At 52.7% G+C, this 24573-nt stretch overlaps 2 protein-coding genes across 4 annotated transcripts in view; one reads left to right on the top strand and one right to left on the bottom strand.

The window, feature by feature from the left end:
• MCFD2 (multiple coagulation factor deficiency 2, ER cargo receptor complex subunit) overlaps positions 1–1790 on the bottom strand; it is a 38365-nt gene extending 36575 nt beyond the window's left edge. The window contains exon 1 of the mRNA XM_087436813.1: positions 1685–1790. The gene's annotated coding sequence lies outside the window, so the exon portion shown is untranslated. The remainder of the gene's footprint in view (positions 1–1684) is intronic.
• TTC7A (tetratricopeptide repeat domain 7A) overlaps positions 1412–24573 on the top strand; it is a 121909-nt gene continuing 98747 nt past the window's right edge. The window contains exons 1-3 of one of the 3 annotated variants that reach the window (XM_087436811.1): positions 1412–1838; positions 9660–9823; positions 15127–15295. In XM_087436811.1, coding sequence (XP_087292937.1) covers positions 1655–1838; positions 9660–9823; positions 15127–15295 — 517 coding nt within the window. In that variant the 5' untranslated portion in view covers positions 1412–1654. Of the gene's footprint in view, positions 1839–9659; positions 9824–15126; positions 15296–23655; positions 23743–24573 lie in introns of those variants that run through there. The other 2 variants (XM_004436677.3, XM_087436812.1) reach the window with 2 other exon arrangements.

Raw genomic sequence — 24573 nt, 5'->3', positions numbered from 1 at the left:
CGGAACAGACCCCAGGTGATCAAAGCAGCACCCAAGGTCAGGAAATCCTGCCCCCCTGCCCCCCAGATGCATTTGGAACCTGGAGAGGAGGTAATCCACGGGGGAGCTGGGCTGAGGGGGACCAGGAAGGCTGTCGTCACCAGATCACTCCGTGTGGCTGCAGACGACTAGGCACTAGGAGCCTGGTCTCCCCTTGACAAAAACCTTCCCGGGGTTACAGTTGTCCAGAAACACGAAGCAGTGAGGCTTCTGACACTGAGTGGTCAAGCGCACTGCCAAGGTCACGTGTCAGGCAGCGGCAAAGACCTCCACGTTGCGGAGGAAGGTGGACACCTAACTCTTAGGAGTCTATACTTAAAAGCTTGCCTTGACTCTCTGGAGTCTTCGGCCTGTGCCATGCAATATGTCACAAACACAGGGATTTTTTTGGTTTTCGGTCTTGCTATCATTTCTTGCGTGCCAGCCTCGATCCCCACACTGGACTGTAAGCGCGGTCGCCCCGGAGGCGGGGCCCCCACAACCTGTCTCCGGCAGAGGTGTCGTCCGCCTCCTTCCTCCAGGCCGCCCGGTAACGCTTTGAACGTCTCAGTCCCCACAGCGCCCGGCCAAGCTCTGCCAAGAGCTCCGCGCAGCTTGATCACAGTCTTTAGACACCAGAATTAAGAAGTAAATAAATACCAAGTTGGAGAAACAGCTTAAACCGTTTAAGAAACCCAGGGCAACAGGATTCCGCAAATCCTGTGTAACAAGGCCAGCCAGTTAGCGTGGGGGAGTCGGGCTGGAAAGAGGAACTCCACTGTTAAAAAAGAAAATAAGAACTCTCTCAGAGCGGAGGCGTCCAGAGAGGCGAGGGCCCCGGAACCGGCCTGTTTTCTCCCGAGTTCCCCGACGGTGGCGCGCCAGGCCCGCCTGTCCCGCAGGGCAGGACCGGGCGGCGGCCGATGGCTCCGGGAGAGGCTCGCTCCCGGAGTTGCGGGAGACCAGCCGGCCTCTCCCCGGATTTGTGACGTGCCGGGGGCAGCAGTGGTGACGAGGCCACCACACAAAGCCGGGTCGTCTGGGCGCGGGTCTCCCAGGCCGAGAGCCCCGATGGGATGGGGAGGGGACGGGGAGCGAGGCGCCCCCGGGGGCCAGGGCTCCGCGCAGCATTAAAGTGAGCGCCGAGTGGGCGGCGGGGGCGGCGCGGGGCTGGCGCCGGGGCGGCCGCGAGCGCCCACCCCGCGCCTGGCTGCTGTGGCCGCGCTGGCCGCCCGCGCGCCCGGCTCGCCGGGGCCGCGCCACGCCCCGCGGGGTGGAGCAGCGGCCGGGGGCGGGTCCGCAGCTGGCGGCGCCGGGGCCCGGGGCGGGGGCTGTGGCAGCAGCTGCAGGAGCGGCGGCGGTGGCAGCGCCAGGAGCTGCTGCAGCAGAGGCGGAGGCTGCTCCTGGACGCGTCCGGGCCGCGCAGCCGGAGCCCCAGCCCGCAGGCGCCGGGCGGTGCGCTGGGTGCTGCTGCTGCTGCCCGCCCGCCGCCGCCCGGGCCCCCGCTGCCACCTGGGCCCCGGCCGCCGTCCGCGCCCCCGTCGACCCCGCCCGCGAGTGCGCCCCAGCCTGGACGCCGCCCCCGGCCAGGTCTCCACTTCTCGGCCGCACTTCCCATGACAGCGCCCGCGCGAAGATGGCTGCGAAGGGCGCGCACGGCTCCCACCTGAAGATGGAGAGCGAGCTGGAGCGCTGCCGCGCCGAGGGCCACTGGGACCGCATGCCCGAGCTGGTGCGGCAGATACAGACGCTGGTCGTGCCCGGCGGCGGAAGCAGCCGGCGAGCCAGCCCGAGCGCCGTGTTCACCTCTCTGGACACCGGTGAGTGAGGGAAGGGGCTGGTTCATAAGCACGGAGCGCGCGAAACGCGCCGCCTCCTCCAGGAAGCGCGCCCCGACTGCCCCCGGTCGGCGACGGCGGCCGTCGGTATTACCCTTCCTGTAGTGCTGGTCTTAGGAGCACCCAGGGTAGTTAGGAAGATTCTTCTGCCCCAGGAGAAAAATCACATGCAGGTTGGGTGCTTTGGGAGAGTGAGAGAAACGGCCTTGCTCTCTGCCTTTTAGGATCATGTGGGCAGCTGCGTCTACTGTGAAGTGGTGGTATCCGCACGTATCAGATCAGGGCACGGGCTGAACTCGTGCGCCGCCCTCCACCAGCACCCCGGTCTCTAAACTCCGTAGGTGAAGGCTGTGCCTGTCTCCGTGCCCTGCCTCTCTGTCCTCCAAATCAAGTTGACAGCAGAGCTCTGTCCACAGCAGACATGGTTGGGGCGTTGACGAGTGCCAGGGTGGGTGGCGGAGAAGTGGGAGCGAGGCCTGGTAAGCCTCAGTTTCCTCATCTGTAGTCGGACTCGGGACCCACCGAGCCCTGGCAGTCGGTGGCTTTAGCGGTAGGGCTGGTTTGGCTGGGCTAGGCTCTCGGGCGGGGCGGGAACGCACCCTGGTGTGGCAGTGGGGAACACCCCGCCCCAGACTCCAACCTCGAATCCTGTTCCTGGAGCCTTCAGCTCAGCCTGGAGAGCCCTCCTTGAGCTCTCTCTTTCGAGCCTCTTCAGAGCCCTGTGGAAAGAGACAGGGAGTAAATAAATACAGATATAAAGAGTTTTCAAGACCGCCCCGCCTGTGGAAGGCTCTGTGGGGGAGACGGAATAATAGTAATAGTGATAGCTAACACTTTTCTAGCGCTCACTGTGTGCCAGACTCTGCCCTCAGCACTTTAATCAACTCATTAATTCCTCCCAGCAACGCTGGGAGGTAGGTACTCTTGTCCGCCCCGCTTACAGATAAGGAAACCGAGGCACAGAGAAGTCCCTTGATCATCCAGCCAAGAAGTGATGGCACCAGGATTTAATCCCAGGTGTCTGAGTTCATCCTTTTAACCACTTGCACTGTTACCTCTCAGAGACGTGTAGCACAGAATCTCAGCTTGAATTGTTGCCGAAATGGATGGGGAGGCAGGGACGCGCTCAGAGGGCGGTTGTGAGAAGGTTTCGGGAGGCAGGGGAACATGTACTGGCCTCTGACTGGTGTTGGGAAGGGCAGAGTGTTTGCCCAGCGAGGAGGAAGGGTAGGAGGACGCTGAGGCAGCTGAGTAGGGACAGACAGTCGGGGTGAGGCTTTGCGGTAGATCTGAGTGGGCAGCGAGGGGCAGTGTCCAGAGCCAAAGGTGCATATATGGGAGAAGTGGTGAGGGCCACTCTTTCAGGGCAGAATACAGGACAGAATTGCAGAGTCCCCTCTGTTCCCTGCGTGGGTGGGTTGATGTGGCAGGGTGGGACTGGTGAGTGTGGGAACGGAAAGTAGCCCCCACAGAAGACATTGGGGCCTGGGCGAGATGTGGGAATCTGAGTAACATTAGCCCTGAGAGAAGCATGCCCGGCCCAAGACAGGAACCAGGGCCTCCTCAAGTCCGCACAGGGCTGTGTTTCCTAAGCTGTTCTTTAGAGGTCTCAGGAGATTGAGTAGTTAATTAATTTGTATCCCAGGAAGAAAAGATTTAGGGAGCCAAAAAATTTAAGAAATTGGACTTAATGGATTCAGTATGGTTAAACAGACTTTTTTTTTTTTTTTTGCTAAGGAAGATTAGCCCTGAGCTAACATCCATTTGCCAGTCCTCCTCTTTTTGCTGAGGAATATTGGCCCTGAGCTAATATCTGTGCCCACCTTCCTCTACTTTATGTGGGACGCTGCCACAGCATGGCTTGACAAGCGGTGTGTCCATCTGCGCCCAGGATCTGAACCCGTGAACCCTGGGCCACCAGCACAGAGCATGCGAACCTAACTGCCATGCCACCAGGCTGGCCCCTTAAACAAACTTTTTTAAACTGTAGGACTTCTCAGAGCCTTTTAATATGCTCACCTGCGTGTGATGTACAAACCAAGGTTAGAATAAAAATACCACATTTTTCAAACTTACCTTGACCATATCCTGTGAAGCTTTATTGGGAACCACTGGTATGGCATAGTTTATAAATGGTATGGTATAGTTATAAAGTGCTTTCTCAATTTTTTTTCCTTTTTTTTTTTTTTAGTGAGAAAGATTGGCCCTGAGCTAACATCCATTGCCCATCTTCCTCTTTTTTTGCTGGGAAAATTAGCCCTGAGCTAACATGTGTGCCCATCTTCCTCTATTTTATATATGGGATACCACCACAGCATGGCTTGATGAGTGGTGCATAGGTTCCTGCCTGGGAACCAAACCTGCAAACCCCAGGCCACCGAAGTGGAGCCCGTGAACTTAACGGCTATGCCACCAGGCCAGCCCCTCACTGTTTTTTTTTTTTTTTTAATTCTTGTAAACAACCATGTGGGGAGGGCAGGAATTATTGTCCCCATTTTAGACATAGGGACACCAAGGCCCAGAGAGGTCACATAATCTTTATGTGTCAGAGCCTGTACCCAGGCCTGAGTCCCTGCCACCAAGTCTGCTAGTGACAGAGTGGGGGGCCTGCAGCCTGGCTTGGCTTCACTGTGGGAGCTGACCAGCACAAGGAGGGAGACTGAGGGGCAGTGGGGTTTCTCTTGCCAACTTCTGGGTTTGGTTCTGTGAGCAATTTTTCTCCCACTGTTAAATCCAGATGCACTATCCAAAAACGCACATGCGTGTGCACACGCCCACACGAGGAAAGAAAACAAATGCCCCCAAAGCCCTTGCATGGAGCGTTTTTTGGATTGTCTGCTGTTTTGGTTCTCTCTCCACGGGGTTCCTTGATCACTTAAGGGACTGAGAGCCTGTTTTTTGGGAGAGTGTTGGCGCTGACCCCCTGCAGCCCAGGAGGGAGATTCTCAAAGTCCCAGCTGGCCTGTTAGACTCTTACAGTCCGAGACTGGAAGCTTCAACAGTCACATAATTTGGGAGAGGGAGGAAGGTCCTCAGGGTGGGAGCTGAGCCTGAGTTGAGCCCTGTTTTACAGACTCAGGCCCTGGGGCCCTGCTGTGTCGTGGGGTTTCCTACAGAAACTGAAAACAGCTCCCAGAGCATTGATTTCACGGCAGGGAGTCGGAGGGGAGGACGCAGCCGTGGTGGGCCTCTTTCTGGTGGGTGAGAGTGAAGGATCAGGAGATGCTCACGCAGAAGGAGCCCCCACCCGTGTTTCCTGTCTGGGGAGGCTGCTCCTCATCACCCACCCAGGGGGAAGGTGGTTGCTACTGTTTGTACATTTTCTTTCAAACTCACATCCGGTTTAGATTTGGTCAAAATGGAGCAGGGGAACCCCGGAGGGCTGCTAGCTGAGATGGGGTTTGTTCACGTAAAAACAAAGAGCCCATCCAAGTGGTTAAAAAAAAGCAGAAAAGATACCTTTATTATGAAAAATTTCCAAAACATCAAAAAAGTAGAGAGAAGAATGAATCCCACATATCCATCAACCACGGTCAGTGATTATGAACTCCTGAACAGTCTTGTGTGAGCTATACCCGACCCATTTCTCCCCCACACTGCGGTATTTCAGTATGTGTTTATTAATAAGAACTCTTGAAAAATATAACTACCATACCATTATCACAGCCCCCCAAAAATCTAACGACTAAATTTTACAGTTCGTTGGTTAGAGTCAGGATCCAAATGAGGCCACACATTGCATTTGGTTAATAGGCTGGGTCTCTTTTTTTCCCCCAACATTTTATTATGAAAATTTCAAACATACAGCAAAGTTGAAAGAATTTTGCAGTGAACACTCACCACCTAGACTCTGATATTCTTTTACTGCATTGCTTTATCACGTGTCTGCCCCGTCTCCATCCATCTTGAGTATCTCCTAAGCTGTAGTCACTCCCCATCTTTTTTTTTTTTTCAGCCAAATCATTTTTTATTTTGTTTTAAACTGGAGATTGTTCTGAGCATTTCTTCCGTTGATGTTAGAGGGAGCAGGTTTGAGGCAGGTGGCCTGTCACTGGTTTCGGCCTCCTCCTCTTCTCCCTCTGGTTGGAAGGTCCCAGCTCTCTGCAGACCTGTGCGGTGAGCAGCTGCAGAGACCACAGTGTCCCCATTTGACCTAGTGGGGCAGGGCCTGGTCAGAGCACTGGGCCCAGCTGGTTGGACCCAGGTTTCCTGACTGTGAAGTGGCAGGTTGTGGAGAGGGGCGCCCCGCCCTGCGAATGTGGGTTCCAAGGAGGAGGCAGGTATCCTTGAAGTGGGTCCCTGTGACCTGGCACCCTCAGAGCCTGGAGAGGGGTGGGAGGGAAGAGGAAGCTGGCTGCAAGAGGCCTTCCAAACTAGGTGGGTGGGGAACTGGGGGCCACTAAGTGGGGGCCTCCACCATGGGCAGCGGTCTGGGCTGTGCTGCCAGAACCAGCACCCAGGTTCCCAGAGTCTGTTTCACTGTCTGTTAGGAATGTCTTCCTGATGCCGCGGGGTGAGGGGAAGATGCTGGAACACGTTACCCAAACTGGGATGAGGAGTCGGTTTCAGACAAGAGGATAAAAAGCAATTTGTTTTACCTTTGGAGAAGGAAGGACAGGAAGGCCTCTATCCACCTGTATTCTTATTTAACAACTGACAGTCTAGCACTTTTAATTCCAAAATATCCTTCAGTTCCATAGACTGGCTGGTTGGGATCAGTGAGATGGAAAGAAGAGGGGAAAGGAAGAGAAAGAGTGGAGCAGGGAGGAGACTTGGGCAAGGAAGAAAAGAAAGTAAATTCCAGACACCTACTGGAGTTCTGCAGAACAAAAATGGGGAGCCGGAGTGGGGAGTGAGGAGGGAGGGCAAGAAGGCTCTGGAGAAGGAACTGAAGTATTAGTGTACAGAACAGTCTGAAACTCACTGAGAACAATTCTTATCCCTGCCCTCAGAATTATGCACTATTAGCTTTTAACCTACTGTTTACAGCTCTTAGACTGTTCTTTATTTCTAAGCTATCAGAAGCTCTGCTCTGCATGGGATGCAAGGGTGACAGACTGTTCTTTGGCTGTGTTATATTATTGTTATGGGTTGTTACCATAACAATATTGCTTATCTTTATTTTCATCTATAAAGTGGGAATAATATCTACCTTTTAGGGCTGTGCAGATTAAAGGATACTATATAATAAAGTACCTGGCACTCAGTAGGCCCTCAGCAAATGTTAATCCCCCTTTCGCGTTGAAATGCACTCTTATGGTTTAGAGCAATGCTTCTCAAACGATCGGTGGTGAAGGATCAGTTTTATTTTTCAATTCCCAATCTGTCACGCTCTGATACTTCCATAAGATACACAAACTGCTACCCCCCAATTTTTTCTTATTCAGTCCCATTATTATCCACGTTTCTGCACGTGTACTTGAAGTTTCTCCACTCATCTCCCGGGATTGGGTCACAAACACTCGCAGACCCGCCCCAGCCCACGGAGCACACTGGGCAGCGCATTTTCAGAGGACGCTCGCATGATTTTGAGGGGCGTGCGCATCCTGGGGAGTATCTCAAGATCGAGGGTTGCCCGGAAGGAAGCTGGTTTCTGTTGGCATGAAAGGAACGGAGCCAGCGAGCTGTGGGGAGCTCTGGGCCGGGCAGTTGGGTGGCAGAGGCGGAGCCTGGTGGCCCCCTGGCTCTGCAGCGAGCCCCGCGCGCAGGTGCTCCCCACGGTGGAGGGCGGGGACCAGCCCGGGAGGCGGGGTCTGGGGAGGGGCGGTTCCCTCGGAAGTCGCTGGTTCCTGATCCTACCTCTAGTTTTACAGAAGCAAAACAGGTTAGAGGGGGCCAGAACTTGCCTAGAGGCCCACAGCTCAGGAATGCTGTTCAGGCACCCACTCCTAAGCAGCCCACCCTCCTCCTGGCTGAGGTTTGGAAATGAAGTAGAAGAGTGCCTTTTATTCCTGGGTTGATTTAAACTTTATTTTTGACTAGGTGATATATTAACATGGGGCAGCATTCCAAAGGTACCAAAAAGTAAAGCGTGGAAAGCCTCTCTCCATCTCTGCCCCTTTTCCCCATAAGCCAGCAAGGTCATCGGACGTTTGCATATCCTTTCACATTTTTTTGCAAAAAAACATTCAGTGGCCCATGACATACACTGTGCACTCAGCTTTCTTAGCAGTTTATCTTGGAGTTCATTCCACAACAGCACGTACAGAGCTTCCCCATTCCTTTTTATGGTGGCGTGGTGTCCCTTTTTACGGATGTGCCATGCTTTATTTAATCAGCCTCCTGTTGGTGGACATAAAGATTGTCTTTAATTTTCTGCTATTGTAAATAACACCGCAAGAATGACCTTCTACATAGGTGGTTTTACACATGTGCAGGGACGTGTGTAGGAGTGGAATTCCTGAGTCAGCAGGAATGTATATGAATAATTTTGATGTATGTTACCCAGTTGCCCTTTATAAAGGTTCTATCAGCTTTTACTCTACCAGCAATGGATGATAGTTTGAACCAGGTACTTTTTGGCCATTTCCTCCAACTGTTAATTTTAGAAATCACGAGAGGTAGCAAAAGATCCACTAACAGGCTGTGGCCTCTGCAGAGGGAGAATCTCCTGTGACTGTTCCCTGGGCTTTCGGGATGCTCTCCGCGAGGAATCTCCCTTATGCAGGGAGGGAGGGAGATTTCTTCTTCAGAGGCATGCAATTTGGGACCAGTGGCTTTTAGTTGTGAGCAAACTACGATGGTTCTGAGAGTGAGGAGTGAGTGGCATCCCGGGGTAGGTCTGAGAAGGCCATCCTGGCGGCGGAAAGAGCTCTGGGAAGAGAGGGGACCAAGCACACATTCCTGGACACATTTTGGATTGGCATGTAACCCTCTGAGCCTCATGGCATCCCCATGGGGTAGTGGAGAGGATCCCATTCACTCGGCAGCTGTTTATTGGACACCTGTATTGAGTGGTGGGCCTGGTCCTTGTCCTGGTTGTGGGGGAGGGGCAGTGAGCCAGTCACACAGAGCACAGCCCGCTGAGGTTGTTGTGAAACCACACTCGACTTCAAACCCTGTACACTGAGCACCCGCATCCCACCCCCGCCTGGGTCGCCTCTGTGTAGGTAGCAGGAATATAGTGGACACAAGACTGGAGTTTTCAGTGCTGGGGGGGAGGCAGCAAATTAAACCAAGCACGATAACTTCACCTGCCAGGTGGTGAGGTCTGCAGATGAGCTAACATATGTGGGAGAACTCCAGAAGTACCAGTACCAAACATGTTCAAGGGTTTGCCTTGCTACACAGGTAAATCTGCTTCCCGCCTTAACTCTTTGGTCGCTAGGTTATCCCTGGTTATGTTAAAATAAATACCTTAAAAACATAGAAAACCAATTATGGTTACATGGAAATTAGGAGTGTGTGAAAATGCATTATTAAGCCACTTCATATATTTTCCGTCTTCAATTGTTTAAGGGAAATTCCTTCTTGGTTTAAGAACTTATTACCCAGGATGAGGCCTGGGTGTGACTTTGTCCCTCATTTTAAATTCTGAAATTCTGGGAATTTGTCCCAAGTCCTGGGAACTCTGCCTCCCCATCCACTAAATTACAGGAAATAAACCCAAAGGGGCAATTTGTACTGTGACCATGGTAGAATACCTGTATTTTTTTTTAAGCTGTTTAAGTTTATGGAAACTGTAGCTTTATTTTCTGGGATTTGGGCCATTCATGTGCTGGGGTGGGGTGGTTGGGTGGGTCCAGGGGCATGTACCAGTCTCCACATCTGCCACGTTCAGGGGATAGCTGCCCTGTTTTTCAGATGACTTTGGGAAATTGCTCCTGGCCGAGGCCCTCCTGGAGCAGTGTTTGAAGGAGAACCACACCAAGATAAAAGACTCCCTCCCTTTGCTGGAGAAGAATGAGCCAAAGATGAATGAAGCCAGAAGCTACCTGAGTAGTATCCTTAACCACGGGAAGCTGTTGGTAAGTTGTCAGCCCCAAAGCCTGGGGACCGCTCTCCTCTCTCCTGCCTCCTGTCTGCTGTCAGGCCCTCCCTGGGTCATTTGGTCACCTGAGCAGCAAGTCTTTCCTAAGCGTTGGCCTTGCACTGTTCAGTACAGTAGCCACTAGCCTCATGTGGCTCTTGAGCACTTGAAATGTGGCTAGTCCAAACTGAGATGTGCGGTAAGTGTAAAAACACACACTGGATTTCAAAGACTTAGTACGAAATGAAGAATGTAAAACATCATTAATTCTTTATATTGATGACATGTTCAAATGATAATATTTTGGATAAATTGGGTTAAATAAAATGTTATTAAAATTAACTTCACCTATTTTTACCTTTTTTAATGTTATTAGAAATTTTTACCAGAAAAATTTAAATTAGACATGTGGCTTAAGTTATGTTTCTATTAGACAGTGCTTGGTTGACCTAGTATGTGCCTGGCCCTTTGGGCTGTTTAGGGGTCTCAGGGAAATAAAACTTCAGGGAGCCCATGATCTAGTTGGAAACAGCTAAACGTGCAGAGTTGGCTAGCAACAGAAGAGCTCAAGAACAGGGCAAGCCGATTTAAGTTCATCTGCATTTATTGAGCACCTACTGTATGCAAGGCACCAAGGAAAGGTATGGAGGGAAGTATAGTCACAGCTTTCTCTAGGCCTTTACTGCTCAAAGCGTGGTCCACCCACCTGCAGTATGGGCCCATCTGGGAGCTGGTTAGGAATGCAAAATCTGAATCAGAATCTACATTTTAACAAGCTCTCCTGGTGATTCATGTGCCCATTAAAGTTCGAGACTGTTTTAGATTACAGTGTATCCTGAGCTATAATAGAGGTATGGGTATGTCATTAGAGACCCAAGAGGATGTGATTTTTTCAAGAGATGTTCCAAAGTAGTATATTTACTGACTTAAACATTTTATTGCCACCTACTAGGTGCAAGGCATTGTGTTACGTACTTTGAGGGCAATAAAGATGAGTTCAGCATGCACCCTGCCCTCAAAGAGGTTGTAGGTGTACTGGGAAAATAATTCCTATCAGCAAATTGTCCAAGGTGGACTGTGATACATGCAACAGGAGGGGTGTCCGTGAGGAGGCAAGTCCGAGGGGGACTCTCCCTGGAGTGAGGTGGAGAATCGACTGAGACTTGGACCCTTGGGGGGGCCGGATCTTGAAGTGGGGAGGGATGGGACAACTAGAGATACGACAGGGCATTCCAAGCTAAGGAAGCAGTGTGTAATCTGAGGGTTCCTCTTATAAGAATTTCATTAAAGTAGGTCAGTGAGCAGGAGTGAAAGGGAATGTGGGTAATTAGGTTATCAAAGTACACTGGGGCCAGGGCGTGGGGACTGGAACACCAGGCCAATAAGTGTGGGCTTTTTCTGTACGCAGTGGGAGGCGGGTACTGGAAGTTGAAGGTTACTGCCGTTAGACTCCTCGATAGGGATTACTGTAGCTCTGGGAGGTTTTGTGTTGGATTAAAATAGCTGCTTGACCCTGAGTGTGTCCCCTGACCGCTTGGGCCCTCCAGTTCCTCATCTGCCAATCGAAAGGGTTAGACTTGATTGGTGCATCCCAAGCTTTTCCCACCAAGACCCTTTTAATTTTTTTCTTTCTAGTAGACTCTATTAATTATTTAAAAATTGTTTTCAGAATAAAAATGGGTCAGGCTTATTGTAAAAAATTCACTAAATAAACAAATAGTCTGAATAATGAAGTCCTTGTTTGCTACCCCCACCCCCACCCCCATCCCCAGAGTTGAACCTTGGTCACCATTTGGTGTGTGTCCCACACTTGTTTCTCTGTGCGTTGACAAACACACACACACATAGAGCTTTCTTTTCTTATTAAGTCATAGAATACATATTTGACAAGTTCTTTTCACCGAGAAATTTCACTTGGAGCTGTCTCTATGCCAGTGCCTCATTCTTTGTATGAGCCAAACAGTATCCACGTGTATTGTTGTGACAATTGTTTTGTCTACCAAATCACATTTATTAAGGACAAATTTTACCATGCTTTATTATTCAGACATATAAACGTTGAGAAATTCACTGTTATCTGGGCCAAAGCTAAAAACTTGGTGTTGATCAGGCAAAATAAAATATAAAAGTGGTCTGTGGGATTCTCTGTCTTACCCGAAAGGCCAGGGTGTGGCTGGGGGGTGATCTTTCCTGGCCGCGGATGAAATCTCAGGCAGGTTCCCGTGTATCCTGAGTACCTCTGATGGGATTCGGAGGAGAGGCAGGCAAGGTGGGTCCTGAGGCAGCTCCTCAGGGTGGTCTGAAACCTTGTACTCTCAGTCACCTCCGAGATCCTGGCCAGCTCAGTTCTGTGGAGGTTGGTGAAAACGAACCATTTGTCATAACTTATCTGCTGAGTGCCAGGCATTGTGCCGTCTCTTTGGTGCTCCACGGTAACCTTCTGCAATGGTGTTTACCATTTCCCCCATTTTCCAGGTGAAGCAACTGAGACCCAGGAGAGGTTAGTCCTTAGCCAGGGACCACCGTAGCAGGTGTACGGCTTGCACACAGGCCCGTCTGCCTCCACATCCCAAGTTCTCGTGCTCTTGGCCACTTCTCGGTGCTATCTCCCAAAGTACTGGAATGGAGATAAAATAATGACAGAGAAACCTGGATTAATGTTAGCAATGATGATGACACGCCTGCGTTTATAGGTCCTGTTTTGCGTCTGTAAATTATTTCCTCATCTCTTCTCTCCTCTTATCTGGGCATCCACGTGAGGTCATTCTTTCCCCTTTATTGACAGAGACTGTGAGATACCAAAAACAGGCCTGCTCCACACAGCAGAGGGGCTATTCCCCAGACTGAGTGACTTCCTACATAGCATCGTTCCACAGGGCCAGGGCTCTGTGGTTCCCCGACTGTGGGATTGACAGGCCAGGAACATTTCCAGTTCAAATGCAGGGATCCTGCACAGTGTAGCCAACTTTTAATTCTGCCAAGTAAGGACATTAAAAAAGCAAAGAAAGGGGCTGGCCTGGTGGTGTGGTGATTAGGTTTGCCTGCCCTGCTTCAGCAGCCCGGGGTTCACAGGTTTGGATCCTGGGTGCGGACCTGTGTACTGCTTATCAAGCCATGCTGTGGTGCCATCTCATATAAAGTAGAGGAAAATGGGCATGGATGTTAGCCCAGGACCAATCTTCCTCGGCAAAAAGAGGTTAGCTGGCAACAGACGTTAGCTCAGGGCTAGTCTTCCTCACAAAAAACAAACAAAGCAGAGAAAAACAACAGCAAAACTGTACCATCGTCTTGTCTCATCACTCCACAAAAGAAAACACATCTTAACACCAAAAAGCAAGAGAGATACGCTTTCAGAATTATGGGCAACTTTTTAAATAGTATAAATTTAGCTTTATGAAACGTTCACCACGTTGTCCTTGATTTTTCCCTGGCTTGATGGAAGCTCTGTTGTAAACTGTCATTGGTCCACCAGGAACCACTGCGAGCTGCACCCTGTCATCACTCCCTGAAGCATGTCCTTCTGAGCTTAGCTGCCCTTTTCCCTATTTACAGTAGGACAGGATAATAATAATGATTACTCATGCCCTGTATTTATCTAGCTCCTTTCTAAAGAAAAGCTCAAAGCTCTTTTCTGGACTTTGCCCTATTAATGCTCTTGGCATGGCTGTGATGGGAGGTGAGGGGTGGGTGTTATTCTCTCTCCTTCACAGGGAAAAGGAGGCCCGAGCAGGGAGGAATTGTGTCTGTGGCTTGAGACCAGTGGGGGGAATGGCAGAGTTGTTGCCCAGCTTGGAGGGACCCTGGGGGGAGTGTCATCTGAGGCCCTGTCAGGGAGTGGGTGGCCTGTTTGAGGAGACTAGCAAATGCCCTTGAAAACCTGAGCCTCTGAGAGTTCCATCACTAATCAGCAGGTCAGGCGTGCAGGGGCCGGTTGGGTCCACTTGGCAGGGGCATTGTAGGAGTTCAGTAGAAGGAGCTCCCTGTAGTTAGGAAGGTCCCGGGAGGAGGTGGGCCTGAGCAGGGCCCCAGAGGATGGAAGAGGATCTGGCTAGGCTGAGGGGAAGGGAGACTGTTCCAGATAGGGGACCTGTATGAGCAGAGGAAGAGGAAGAATGTGTATTTACGAAAACTGACAGGACTCGTGAGGAAGGCGAATTTGGCTTTGCTGTGCTCCGTTTCTCTTAGTTGGCCTCTGAGAGGGCAGTAGATGGCGGGAGTGGTGGAGGTTTCCCCGGGGGTCACAGGTACCCCGGACTCTGATCTCCCCCCAGGGAGTCAGGGGTGGCACCTTCCTGCTGGTGACAGAGGCCAGGGATGGGGGCCAGTGCTGTGTCTCCAGGGAGTTTTGTGGACAGAATTGCTGCTGTGCCCTGGGGGCGGTACCCAGAGCCTGGCCTAAAGGGGTGGGGGCCGGCTGAGCACAGAAGCGGAGGCAGCCAGCTAGGGCAAGTGGCCTCAGAAGGTGGGAGATCTTGGAGCCTGGCTGGGCCCACGTCCAAGGCCAGGGCTCTCGAGCAGGGCTGGCCAGACCTCCTCAGGCCCTGAGGGAGGCCCTGAGAGTCCCTGTATGGGGTGGAGATTTGGGTGTCAGCAGCACTTGAGAAAGCAGGGGAAAGACAACAGGGTTGACTTCAGGCACTTTCGCATCCTGGATCCTACACTTTCACCCGCTTCTGATCAGAGGAGGACGGTGGCCCAGCAGGCCTTCGCTCTCTGTCTTCTGTCCCACGCTGCTGCTGGGACTGTCCTCCCCACAAAGGTGCTGCTGCTGTGGCTGGGGGCTTCAGCTTCCGGCCCTTCATCTGCATGGGCCCTTTTTGAGGCCTTTCACCTAATTGTATATATATGCATGTGAAAAGGATCCCCCAAATTATATAAGCGTCAGGCCCCACAAAACTTGCCTGGGTCCCTGACTCCCCACTTGTGTTGAGAATAGGTGCCTGGACTCCTGAGTACCAGCCTTGAGCCAAAGCCTCTGGGGGCTTCAGGAGAGAGAAGACAGGGCCCAGTCTGCAAGCTGCCTGTAGTCTAGTTGGGGGCATAAGATACGCACATGTGAAACAATTAGGGGCTTATGTAAGAATTTCAGTGAGAGCTGCAGTGTAGGCCATGGACTGCAGATAGGGAGAGAAGGGAGTGGTCAGCATGTGCTTGAGGGTCAGGGAGGCCTTCCTGGAGGAGGAGGGGAGTTCTGAGCAGGGTCTTAGGCAAGTCATCATGGCTCAGCGGGAGGTAATTCATTCCAGGGTACCTGGTGGAGGTCGTGGCAGGAGCCTGCTAATGTGGTCCTTGTCCTTTCAGCCACAGTACATGTGTGAGGCCATGCTGATCCTGGGCAAGCTGCATTACATGGAGGGCTCGTACCGAGATGCCATCAGCATGTATGCACGGGCTGGGATTGATGACATGTGCATGGAGAACAAGCCCCTGTATCAGATGCGGCTGCTGGCGGAGGCCTTTGTCATCAAAGGTAAGTGTGGGCACCGGCTGAGGCTCCTCACCACCATGCCTAGCTCATTACTCTCTGGCCCCCATGTGACAAGAGCAGGCGGCAGCTGTAGGGCAGTGGACACTCTATTGAAGGTGGGCCTGCAGGGCCAGTATCCCAGATACTTAGCCCCTGGTAGTGCCCAGGCACTGACCAGCCAGGGGGACACTGGTGGTAACCAGCCACGCCAGTACAGACCAGCAGATGGCAGGCACCAGGCTGGGATGTCAGAAGACTCAGGTTCTCATCCTGGCTCTGTCGACAACTAGTTACCCAACTGTGTGCCTTTGGGCAAATTGCATCTTCGCCTTTCTTAGCCTCAGCTGACTTATCTGTGAGACGGGGTTGTAGTACCTGCCCTCACAGGGGTACCATGACCAAGAGGAATCAGTTGTGTGACCAGGTTGAGAAAGGCTTGAAACATGTGCTATCCCGTTGCCAGACTGGTGCTAGTGACTGATATTGGCTACAAATCGGGTGTTCTGTGGTATAGAGCAGTCTGTCACTCCTCAGGTATCTGTGGGCACCTGCTGTGAGCAACCCAGAAAGGCAGTGATGAGCAGGTCAGAACCAGCTCCCAGGGCGAGGGGTGCTCTGGTGGGGACCCAGGCACACAGGGTCAGTGATGTGGAAATTTCATGATATGGGGCTGTGGATGGCCCATCTAGGGAAACAGTGCCATTGAACTGACCCTGAAGGCATTACATGTTAGTAAAAGACCTACCCCAAACTTTGTGCTTCAGGCTCCTTCCCTGGATCTGTGAACCCTGGGATCACAGAGCCTGAGGGGTGACCCTTGGTGGCAGTGAGGTCTCAGGAGCCCCTCTGCCCGGACTGTTGCCAAGAATCTTGGGTGTTTGGTCATCTCCTTATTCCAGCACAAACCAACCCCCAGAGAAAAGTCTAGAAATGCATGTGGCCCTGTGCGGATTGGGTATCTGGCACTGGTAGAATATTTGTCACCTTTTCTGTCATAGATAGGGATATTCTCCCCATCTTATATATGAGGAAACTGAGGCCCAGAGAGGATACGTACCTTGTCCAAAGTTACCCAGAGATTTGTGGTGGAGCCAGGATCAGAACCTCCACTCTGACATTGGCCTTGGAATATGAGCCCCCCAACCCCATTCCTCTGTCTCCTTTGGATCCCAGGGGATTGGATCTGGGGAAAATCTGTGCGGGGCACAGCCTCCTTCAACCCTGGCTGGTGGGGCTTCATGAGGGCTGTTTGTCCACCCCTGGGTCCCTGGGTCCCTTTCCCGGTTCAGAGACTGTTCATGCCATCCCAGGAAATCTGCCGAGATTTTCACCCTGGACAGACTTGGCGCCAGCCTGCGGGAGGGCAGGTGCCCATCCGGGATGGTCCAGTCTGTGGGGTCTTCTCCCTTTGCTCTCCCATTCCCTTCTCTGTGGCCCTGGCACAGGCCAGTCTTCAGGGTGATCTTCATTTAGCACTTGGGTTTCTTGGGCCTCTTGGAAACCATTTCTGCCACAGACTCCGTGAACCTAACACCCTTCCTTGGGGGTCCTTTCCAGCACTTTTTCCTGTAGACCTGGCTCGGTACCCACTGCTCCCTATCTCCTGCTCTTTACTCTTTCTAGCACGCCTCCAGCTTCTTGGGGGAACACAGTCCTCGTGGTCAGAGGTCCTGCAGGGGAGGTAAGGAGCCGGGCGCTCCCGGCGTGGGCTGCTTGGTCGTGGGCTGTGCTAGCTCCCCGCCCCTCACTGACTGCACGTGGCCTCCCACTGCCTGCTCGTGGCCTTCCACTGCCTGCCTCCTTCCGCCTGTCCTCCCTGTCCTGTCGCAGTGACCATGCCCTGCTGCTTGGCATGCTGAGGTTCACCTGACCCTGCGTGTGCTTGAGACTGTGCATGTGGCCTCCAGGGTGTGCATGATGTTGATTTCCCTGAGTTTTGGGGAATCCAGTGGGTCTCCCCATGCAGAGAGTAGGGGATGGGGATGGCTGGTCGTTGGTCCTGACTCCATTTATGAGCAAGGGGGTTGTCTTAGCTCGGGCTGCCATAACAAAATACTAGACACTAGGCTTAGACAACAGAAATTTATTTCTCACAGTTCTGAAGGCTGAGAAGTCCAAGATCAAGGTACCAGCAGGGTCGGTGTCTGGTGGGGGCTCTCTCCTTGGATTGCAGATTGCTGCTTCCCACCGTGTCCTCACATGGCCTTTCCTCCATGTACGCACGTGGAGAGATCCCTCTCTCTTCCTCTTCTTATAAAGCCACTAATCCCATCATAGGTCCCCACCCTCATGACCTCATCTAACCCTAATCACCTCCCAAAGGCATCATCTCCAAATACCATCACATTGGGGGTTAGGGCTGCAACATATGAATTTGGGGGCACACAAACATTCAGTCCGTAGAAAGGATAGTGGCAGCAGGAGGCCACAAAGTTCACAGAATAATACTTACTGAGCCCTCACTCTGTGCCAGGTATGCCCCATTAAATCCATACAGTAAGCCCCTGAGTAGATGTTCTCTTCATTACTGTGTTATAGACAAGGAGTTATGGTTGAAGAGGTGAAGGGACTCATGCGGGTTTCACTGGAAATGGCAGAGCGAGGATTTGAACCCAGGCAGCCAGAGCTCGTAAATACACTGTGATAGTGCTGCTCAGGATTCTAGATGGAAAGGAATCATAGAAATTATCTAGGCCAATGCCTCATGTTACAGATGAGGAAACCGAGGTTGACGAAAGTGAAGCAACTTACCCAGGACATCAGTTTGCTTGTGTTTGAACGAGAATGCTCCACCCCCGGGCAGCCTCTCAATTTCAGGCTGTGTCAGACTCCGGGTGGCCTCCCCCTGGAGCCTGCCTTGCCTCCTCCCGAGCACTCCGCCTGGCCAGGCTGTTACACCATAGCTTATTTACCATTTTGCATTGGATTCTACTCTGTGGTTCCATTTGGTATCATCCAGTGAGGCAGGGAGTTTGGTTCTCAAGCACACCTGGCTAGAGGGAAGAGGATGGGGCCATGTGTCGCAGGGGGAGCCTGAGCTGGCCAGGCCTGGAGGCTCCATGGGGGCACGTGTGGGTGTCTCCACCGTGGAGTGCCTGTTCTTGTTGGGGGAGTAGGAGCAAGCTCTGGGTCTCTTCACCCCCACCCCCAAAAGTCATTAAAACAGACTCAACTCACCTGCTTTCCCCTTCAGAGCAGAGGGATTTATCAGTGTGTCCCTCCGAAATATCACTCACAAGGACTCGGCCTTCCTCTGAAGTCGGAGGGATGTGGGTTAGACCAGAAGATGCTTTCTGATCCTTGGGGAGGGCTTTAGACACCACCCCGGGAGCTTGAGAGAAGGGGACAGTTGGAGCAGCCTTAGGTTTCTGAAATGCAGAAACATTACATGCATAGATATGGATATTGGATGAGGTGCAGGTGCATGACCCTCCCACTTCTCTAAGCGGAAGAATGTTATTCCTTGTCAAATTTGTCCATAAACAATATGAAAACCACAGATTTTTCATAAGAGAAAAATAGGACAGCGTCATGGGAAGACCTGTCATTTCCCTGTCCGAGCGACCTGTCATTTCCCTGTCCGAGCGATCTGTGCCCAGCCCCCAGCACACCCTGTCCCCCAGCATTTTAGTCACACTGTGCTCACACTGACCTGGTCCACCAGGAGTAGAGGACCAGATTTGAGGGCCTCGCAGTGGTACCTGGCAGGTGGGCTGGGCCCTGTTGGAGCCTCCAGCTTTGGAGGAGGAACCGCCTCTTCCTAGGTCCTGCCTCCAGCTCTCCTCCTGGCCACAGAGAGGACTTGTCTGCCCCTCAGTAATGGGCCTGCTCCTGAGTCACCCACCAGCGCTGGGCAGAGCTGAGGGCCCCACGCCTGCCTGTCAGGATCTCCCGTTCAGTCCTTCCTTCTCAAGTACCAATTTCCTGAGCCCCTCTGGTGTACCTGACTTCTGTGGTATATCCAGAAACGTGAGGTACGCACCCTTCCCTCTGGCAGCTGAGCATCTGATGGCGGGCAGGACTGTCGCATGTGCACCACCCAGGAGCTTGTTAGAAATGTAGACTCCTCCTCAGATGTATGGAAACAAATCTGCATCTTAACAACATTCCCACGTGACGTATATGCACATCATAATTTGAGAAACACTGCCCGGAACTCTTGTTTAATAAATACTTGTTGACTGATGGATGAACCTTCATCTCTACTCTATAAGATGGGAGGTAGTTGTTATACCCACTCTGTGGATGAAGAAACTGAGGCTTGCCCAAGGTCGTGCGGCCTGTAAGTAGCAGAGCTCAGATTAGTGGCCAGCTGGTTGTCTCCCAAGCTTGTGTCCTGCCTGTGACAGAGGAGCCCACCAGAGGGTGATGGGGAGCAGATTACAGTTGCCTCTGAGATGGGTTCATGCAGACAAGAAGGGTCCGGGAGGTGCCGGAACCCCGAGAAAGGACAGGTTCCTGAGAGTTACTGTGGAGCCTAGGGGCCAGCCAGGAGGGACGATGCCTTTAGGCACCGTCATTCTGTCCCTGAGGGTAGCCCAGAGGGGCCCCTAACTGGGCCTTGGCGAGATGGGGACTTCAGCCTCTCCCAGCCTCCTTTAGCCCTGGGTCGACTAGGAGACGCGGCCCCCAGTGAAGCCCTACACCACCGTCCCACGGGCCTGCCTAGTGCGGAAGCAGCCAGGGCCAGTGGTGTTGGTGGGCGAGTTGTTCAGAAAATTTGCTTTCATATGTCAGCATCACTCACCTTGGTCCAGAATGGGGAGTCTGCCCCTCTCCTTCCCCATTCCCCGGGCCCTGCAATGGCCCCGCTGTGACTTCTGCCAGCCCACTGCCCCCTGACCGGCGTGTCAGACCAGGGGAAGGCCCTGGGAAAGGAAATGTTCCCAGCCCATTTCCGGGGCAGATGATAAGTTTTTGATGGCACAGCCCCACCACTATCTTGGTTTGTTTGGGGGGAACATCTTCCATTTCCTTTGTATTAAATAACAACCTAGAATCATTTGGTTTCGAGGCCCTTCTCGGAAGGCCTGTCTGCAGTGCCGCCCACTCTCACGACGCCCCTGGCGGGGTCCTGCCTGTGTGATTCTGCATGCTCCTGGCTGTCAGCCCTATCTCCCCTCCTAACTCGAAGCCCCTGGAGGACAGACGGTCATTTCCTCTGCACCCCCAGTCTTCTCTTCTCTCCCTCTTCCCCCTTCCCCAAGCCCCATGTTCCAGTGAATGAGGTCTGCTCCTGGTGTCCAATGTGATCGACAAAATTCTGTCCCTTCACCTTTTCTTGAGCCACTGTCTTTACCTCTCTTGCCCTTTTTTCTTTTCTCTGCACATCGATAGCGCTAACGCTGCTTTCAGACTCAGGTCAGGTGCCTCCTGCACCAGAAGGTTCCCTTGGTTGTATCTGCAGCCTACAGCATTCTCTTCCTTCTTCAAGCTCATTTGGACGTTGGCCCAGTCTCCCCAGTTAGAGAGCAGTATGTTCCTCCTGCCCGGGGTCTGGTCTTTCGTAGTTGTACCCCTCAAGGTCCTGGCCCAGCTCCTACGGGAGAAAGTAAAATTTGCCAGCAGTTGATTCAGCAAGCCTCTGCCAGGGAAGCCAAGGTGAACAGTTAGGGTCCCTTCTTTGAGGGAGGGGCAGGCGGGTGAGCCAAGCCTGCAGCTGGTGTGATGTGGCTCTAGGAGAGGCAGCGGCTCTGGAGGAGGAGTAAGCCTGCAGTCGCTATGGCAGAACCCATGAGTCATAAGCTACCTGGTGCCACTCCTTCCTGCCCAGTCCCTGATCGACAGGCCAGAGTGTCAGTGAAGTCTGCCATTTGGAAAAAGCAGGAAACGGGAAACACCACAGGTGGCTGGTCTGTAGCTTATTACTGTGGCCTGCTGGGGCAGACTTCCTGCCTGGCCGTGGTGCCCTGGCCATGTGGCTGCCCCCAGTTCTGTTCAGTGGGGAGCTCTGCCTTGACATCTTGAGGGGGCCATTCATGAAGTCTCCTGTGGGATTGCGGCTCCTCAGCAGCCCACTTCCAAGTGGAGTGTCTTGCCTGGGATGGCCTTATGAGCTGAGCAGTCTGAGACTTTGTTGGCCAAGTTGGGGTCTATCTGGCTCTATAACTCCCCAGAGCTCACTAGTCATAAGCCTCTGGGCGTTTGGCATCGGATCATCTCCATGGGTGAGAAACTAGAGCCAAAAATTGTGTTGACTCAAAGCCCTTGGCTCTAGATCCAGGCCTAGAGATTTCTGTCTCAGCAACAGGCCTGAGGACTCCTCTCAGCCCCTCAGCACTCCATTTAATGGGTAAGCAATGGGCTGCACTGGAGTGCACTCACTTCTTGCCCCCAAGCCACATCTGGCTCTTTAGGGGCACGTGAGCCACAGCGCAGGGTCCTTGTGAGATCCTGGGCGGATCAGGCCTTTCCCAGGCCTCAGCCTTAGCTCATGATAGGGTCTGGTCTTCCTGCCTCCTCTGGCACTATCTTCAGCAGGAGCAGAGGATTTCTAACCCCGATTGTCTGCATTAACCCTCAGCCATCTTGGGTTGTTGTCCACAGGCAAAAAGGGCCGCTTAGCAAAGCTGTGTCATCCAGAGGGACTGCCAGGAGTGAAGCTTGCCCCTTTTTGTAGGCTTACTGTGGGCCCTAAAAAGTATCCAACATAGGATAGTATCCTGAAATGTTCTCTCCGATGCCCTAAGGCTCCAGCCTCCATGGTCCAAGGTCTCACCTCAAGGCAAAACAGGCTACATTTCAGCTGATGCTGCTGCTCTCTATCTGGAATTCCAGTTTCTTAGCTGGAAGATAGCAAATCCTCACTGCCATACCTGATCTCAACTCAGCCAGTCCTGCACTTCGGGAATTACGCCCTCTGACATTATGCTTCTGGGGATGAGTTTCCATGTAACCAGACTTACGGCTGTAATGACAAACATGCAATTCCAACTAGCTGGAAAAGCAACAACAAAAAGGGGGAGGGACTGGAAATTTATGGGCCCATGTAACTAGAAAGTCATTGGAGTAGGTGGCATCAGGTATAGCTGGATCCAGGGGCTCCATGTGTTGAGGTCTTTCTCAGCAGCTCCCAGTTTACTTGGTCCTGCAGCATAGCAGTTACAACCTCAGAAGGAGAGAGTGCCTCGCAGAAGGTTCTCATTGACCTGGCTTGGTCTCATGCCCACTCTGGAGCCAGTTATGGTGACCAGCATCTAGGTTGCTGGCTTGGTGCCAGGGTGGGATTTCCCCACCTGAATCTTGTGGACTGAGTTGGAGGAATAGTTCCTCAAAGGAAAATCAGGGTGCTGTTACCAAAGTAGGTGAAAGGTACAGAGGGCAGAACCCCAGAGCTCAGGCAGAACTGACTCACCTCAGGTTACACTAGTAGGGACCCAGTCGGCATTTGAACTTGGCTCTCTCTGATTCTAGTTTTGGGCTCGTCCCTGACGCCCAAGGGGTACCTGTTTGACCCGCTCTGTTCCAGAGAGGGAAGTGAGTGAGACCCAGCTAGTTGTGGGGCCTTCCCAGGTGAACTGTGGGGTGAGCCTGAGTTTGAGGAGGAATCGTCCACGGGTGAGTGGAAGATGTGCCTTCCAGGTAATGGCAAGTTCAGAGGGAAGCCCCAGACGTGGCTTGTTTGGAGGTGGGGTGTAGTCACACCTTTCTGGAGCTGAGAGGCTGTATGTGTGGGAGGGACTAGGAAATGCGGGGCATTGAGAGCCCAGCAGTGAGGGCCAGGGTGTCCCTTTGCTGGTATTCTAGAACTTTGGCCCTAGGTAGCCACACATGAGGTGTGGCACAGCCTTTCTCCCCTAAAGTCGGGCTCACCTCTTGGTCAACATGCTGTCTGGGTCCATCTGGAGCTGAGGGGCCTGGGACCTAGACCGGGACGAAGCCTTTGTGGATCTAGGTGACAGACTGTCCTCTTCTGTTGGTCTAAGCCCTGAGGCGTATCCCCAGCTTTGATGGACATACAGGATGCTTCAGGGCCTGCTCTTTCGACATCTCAAGCCTTACCCAGTTCAACCCTCGAAAGCCCCGGTGCCGCTATCCACCGGTCAAGGGGCTGTTCTGGGCGGGGCAAATGGCTTCCTTCTTCCCTCAGGCCTATGTGGCTTCTGTTTCTCTGGCGCTAGCTCAGTGTGGTAATGATGTGGGGAATGACCCCCCATTTCTCCAGCCCCGAGTCGTGGCCTGAGCCCCACAGCCCTTAGTCACTGGTGCCTAATTTGGGGCTCGTCGTGGCCCCACAGGTGGGCTGTGGGCCCCTTGAAAACCAGTTCTGCCCTGTATTTCAGCCTAGCCAACCCCCTTTTTCCTCTCGCTCACAGCCCAGCACCGGGGAGGCCGCAGTCCGTGCTCTGGGCAGGCTTGCTCGCTGGCTGACTGGTAGAAGATTGGCCTGGCTGTGGAGACTTTGGCCCCGGTTCACCCAAAATACTGCAGCAAGATGCTAAATTGTGAAGGTGCTGTGAAAAGTAAAAATGTGAAACACGTTAAGCAGCTGTGAGAATCATGATTTGCAAATTCTCTTCTCCTCACCCCTCAAGGTTTTGGTTTTTTTTTCCTTTTTTTCTATTCTCTTTCAGTCAGTGCAACCCCAAGCTATTCTGATTTCACCTAGAATTTTGTGGCTTATTAAAACTTGAGAGAATAAACACCAGGCTGCTCCTAGGGCAGGATATGGTGGCATATTTGGTTTTCGTTTTTTTCAGTCCTGGTATGGCAGGAATTAGCTGTTTATTTTGGCTTCCTTCTCCAAGGGGCATGGGCCAGCGCTTTGGGTCCTGCCGCCCTGGCCCCAGACTGTGGTCCACAGAGGAAGAGCCTGGCTTCTAGATGAAGAGGAAGGAGCAGGCCCCTGTTGGGGTGTCTTGGGAGGAGGCTGGATGTGTTGATTGTGTGTTCATGAAGCCTTCATGGAGTGCCTTCCTAGGCTGCGAGATAAAAAACAGGGCAAGGTGGTAAACAGCGTCACAGGAGGGAGACCCTGGGGCTGGAGAGGAAGAAGTTGGTGTGGTCTGCCCGCATCCTCTCCTGGCAGCCCTTCCCTCCATCGTTGGAGGCTACCCCGGAAAGCAGTCAGTGGGGGTGTGGAGTGTAGACAGGACTTTGAGGGTGCATTTGAAGAACCAGCACCAATGTGAAGGCCCATCCCCTGCCAGGGTAGACAGCTATAACTCAACCATCAGATACACATGTGGAAGATGGGCCACTGTGGGCTGGCCAGAAGCCTGAGATTTGGGAACTCTTGGTGAGTCACTGAGGGTAAGGAAGACTCCTGGAGTCTGGGCAGA

This window comes from Ceratotherium simum, chromosome 11 (assembly GCF_057802395.1).
Source record: "Ceratotherium simum simum isolate JZ-2026a chromosome 11, ASM5780239v1, whole genome shotgun sequence".
Lineage (NCBI taxonomy): Eukaryota > Metazoa > Chordata > Mammalia > Perissodactyla > Rhinocerotidae > Ceratotherium > Ceratotherium simum.
Note: the sequence above shows the minus strand (reverse complement) of the source record. Positions and strands in the feature narration are given on the sequence as shown.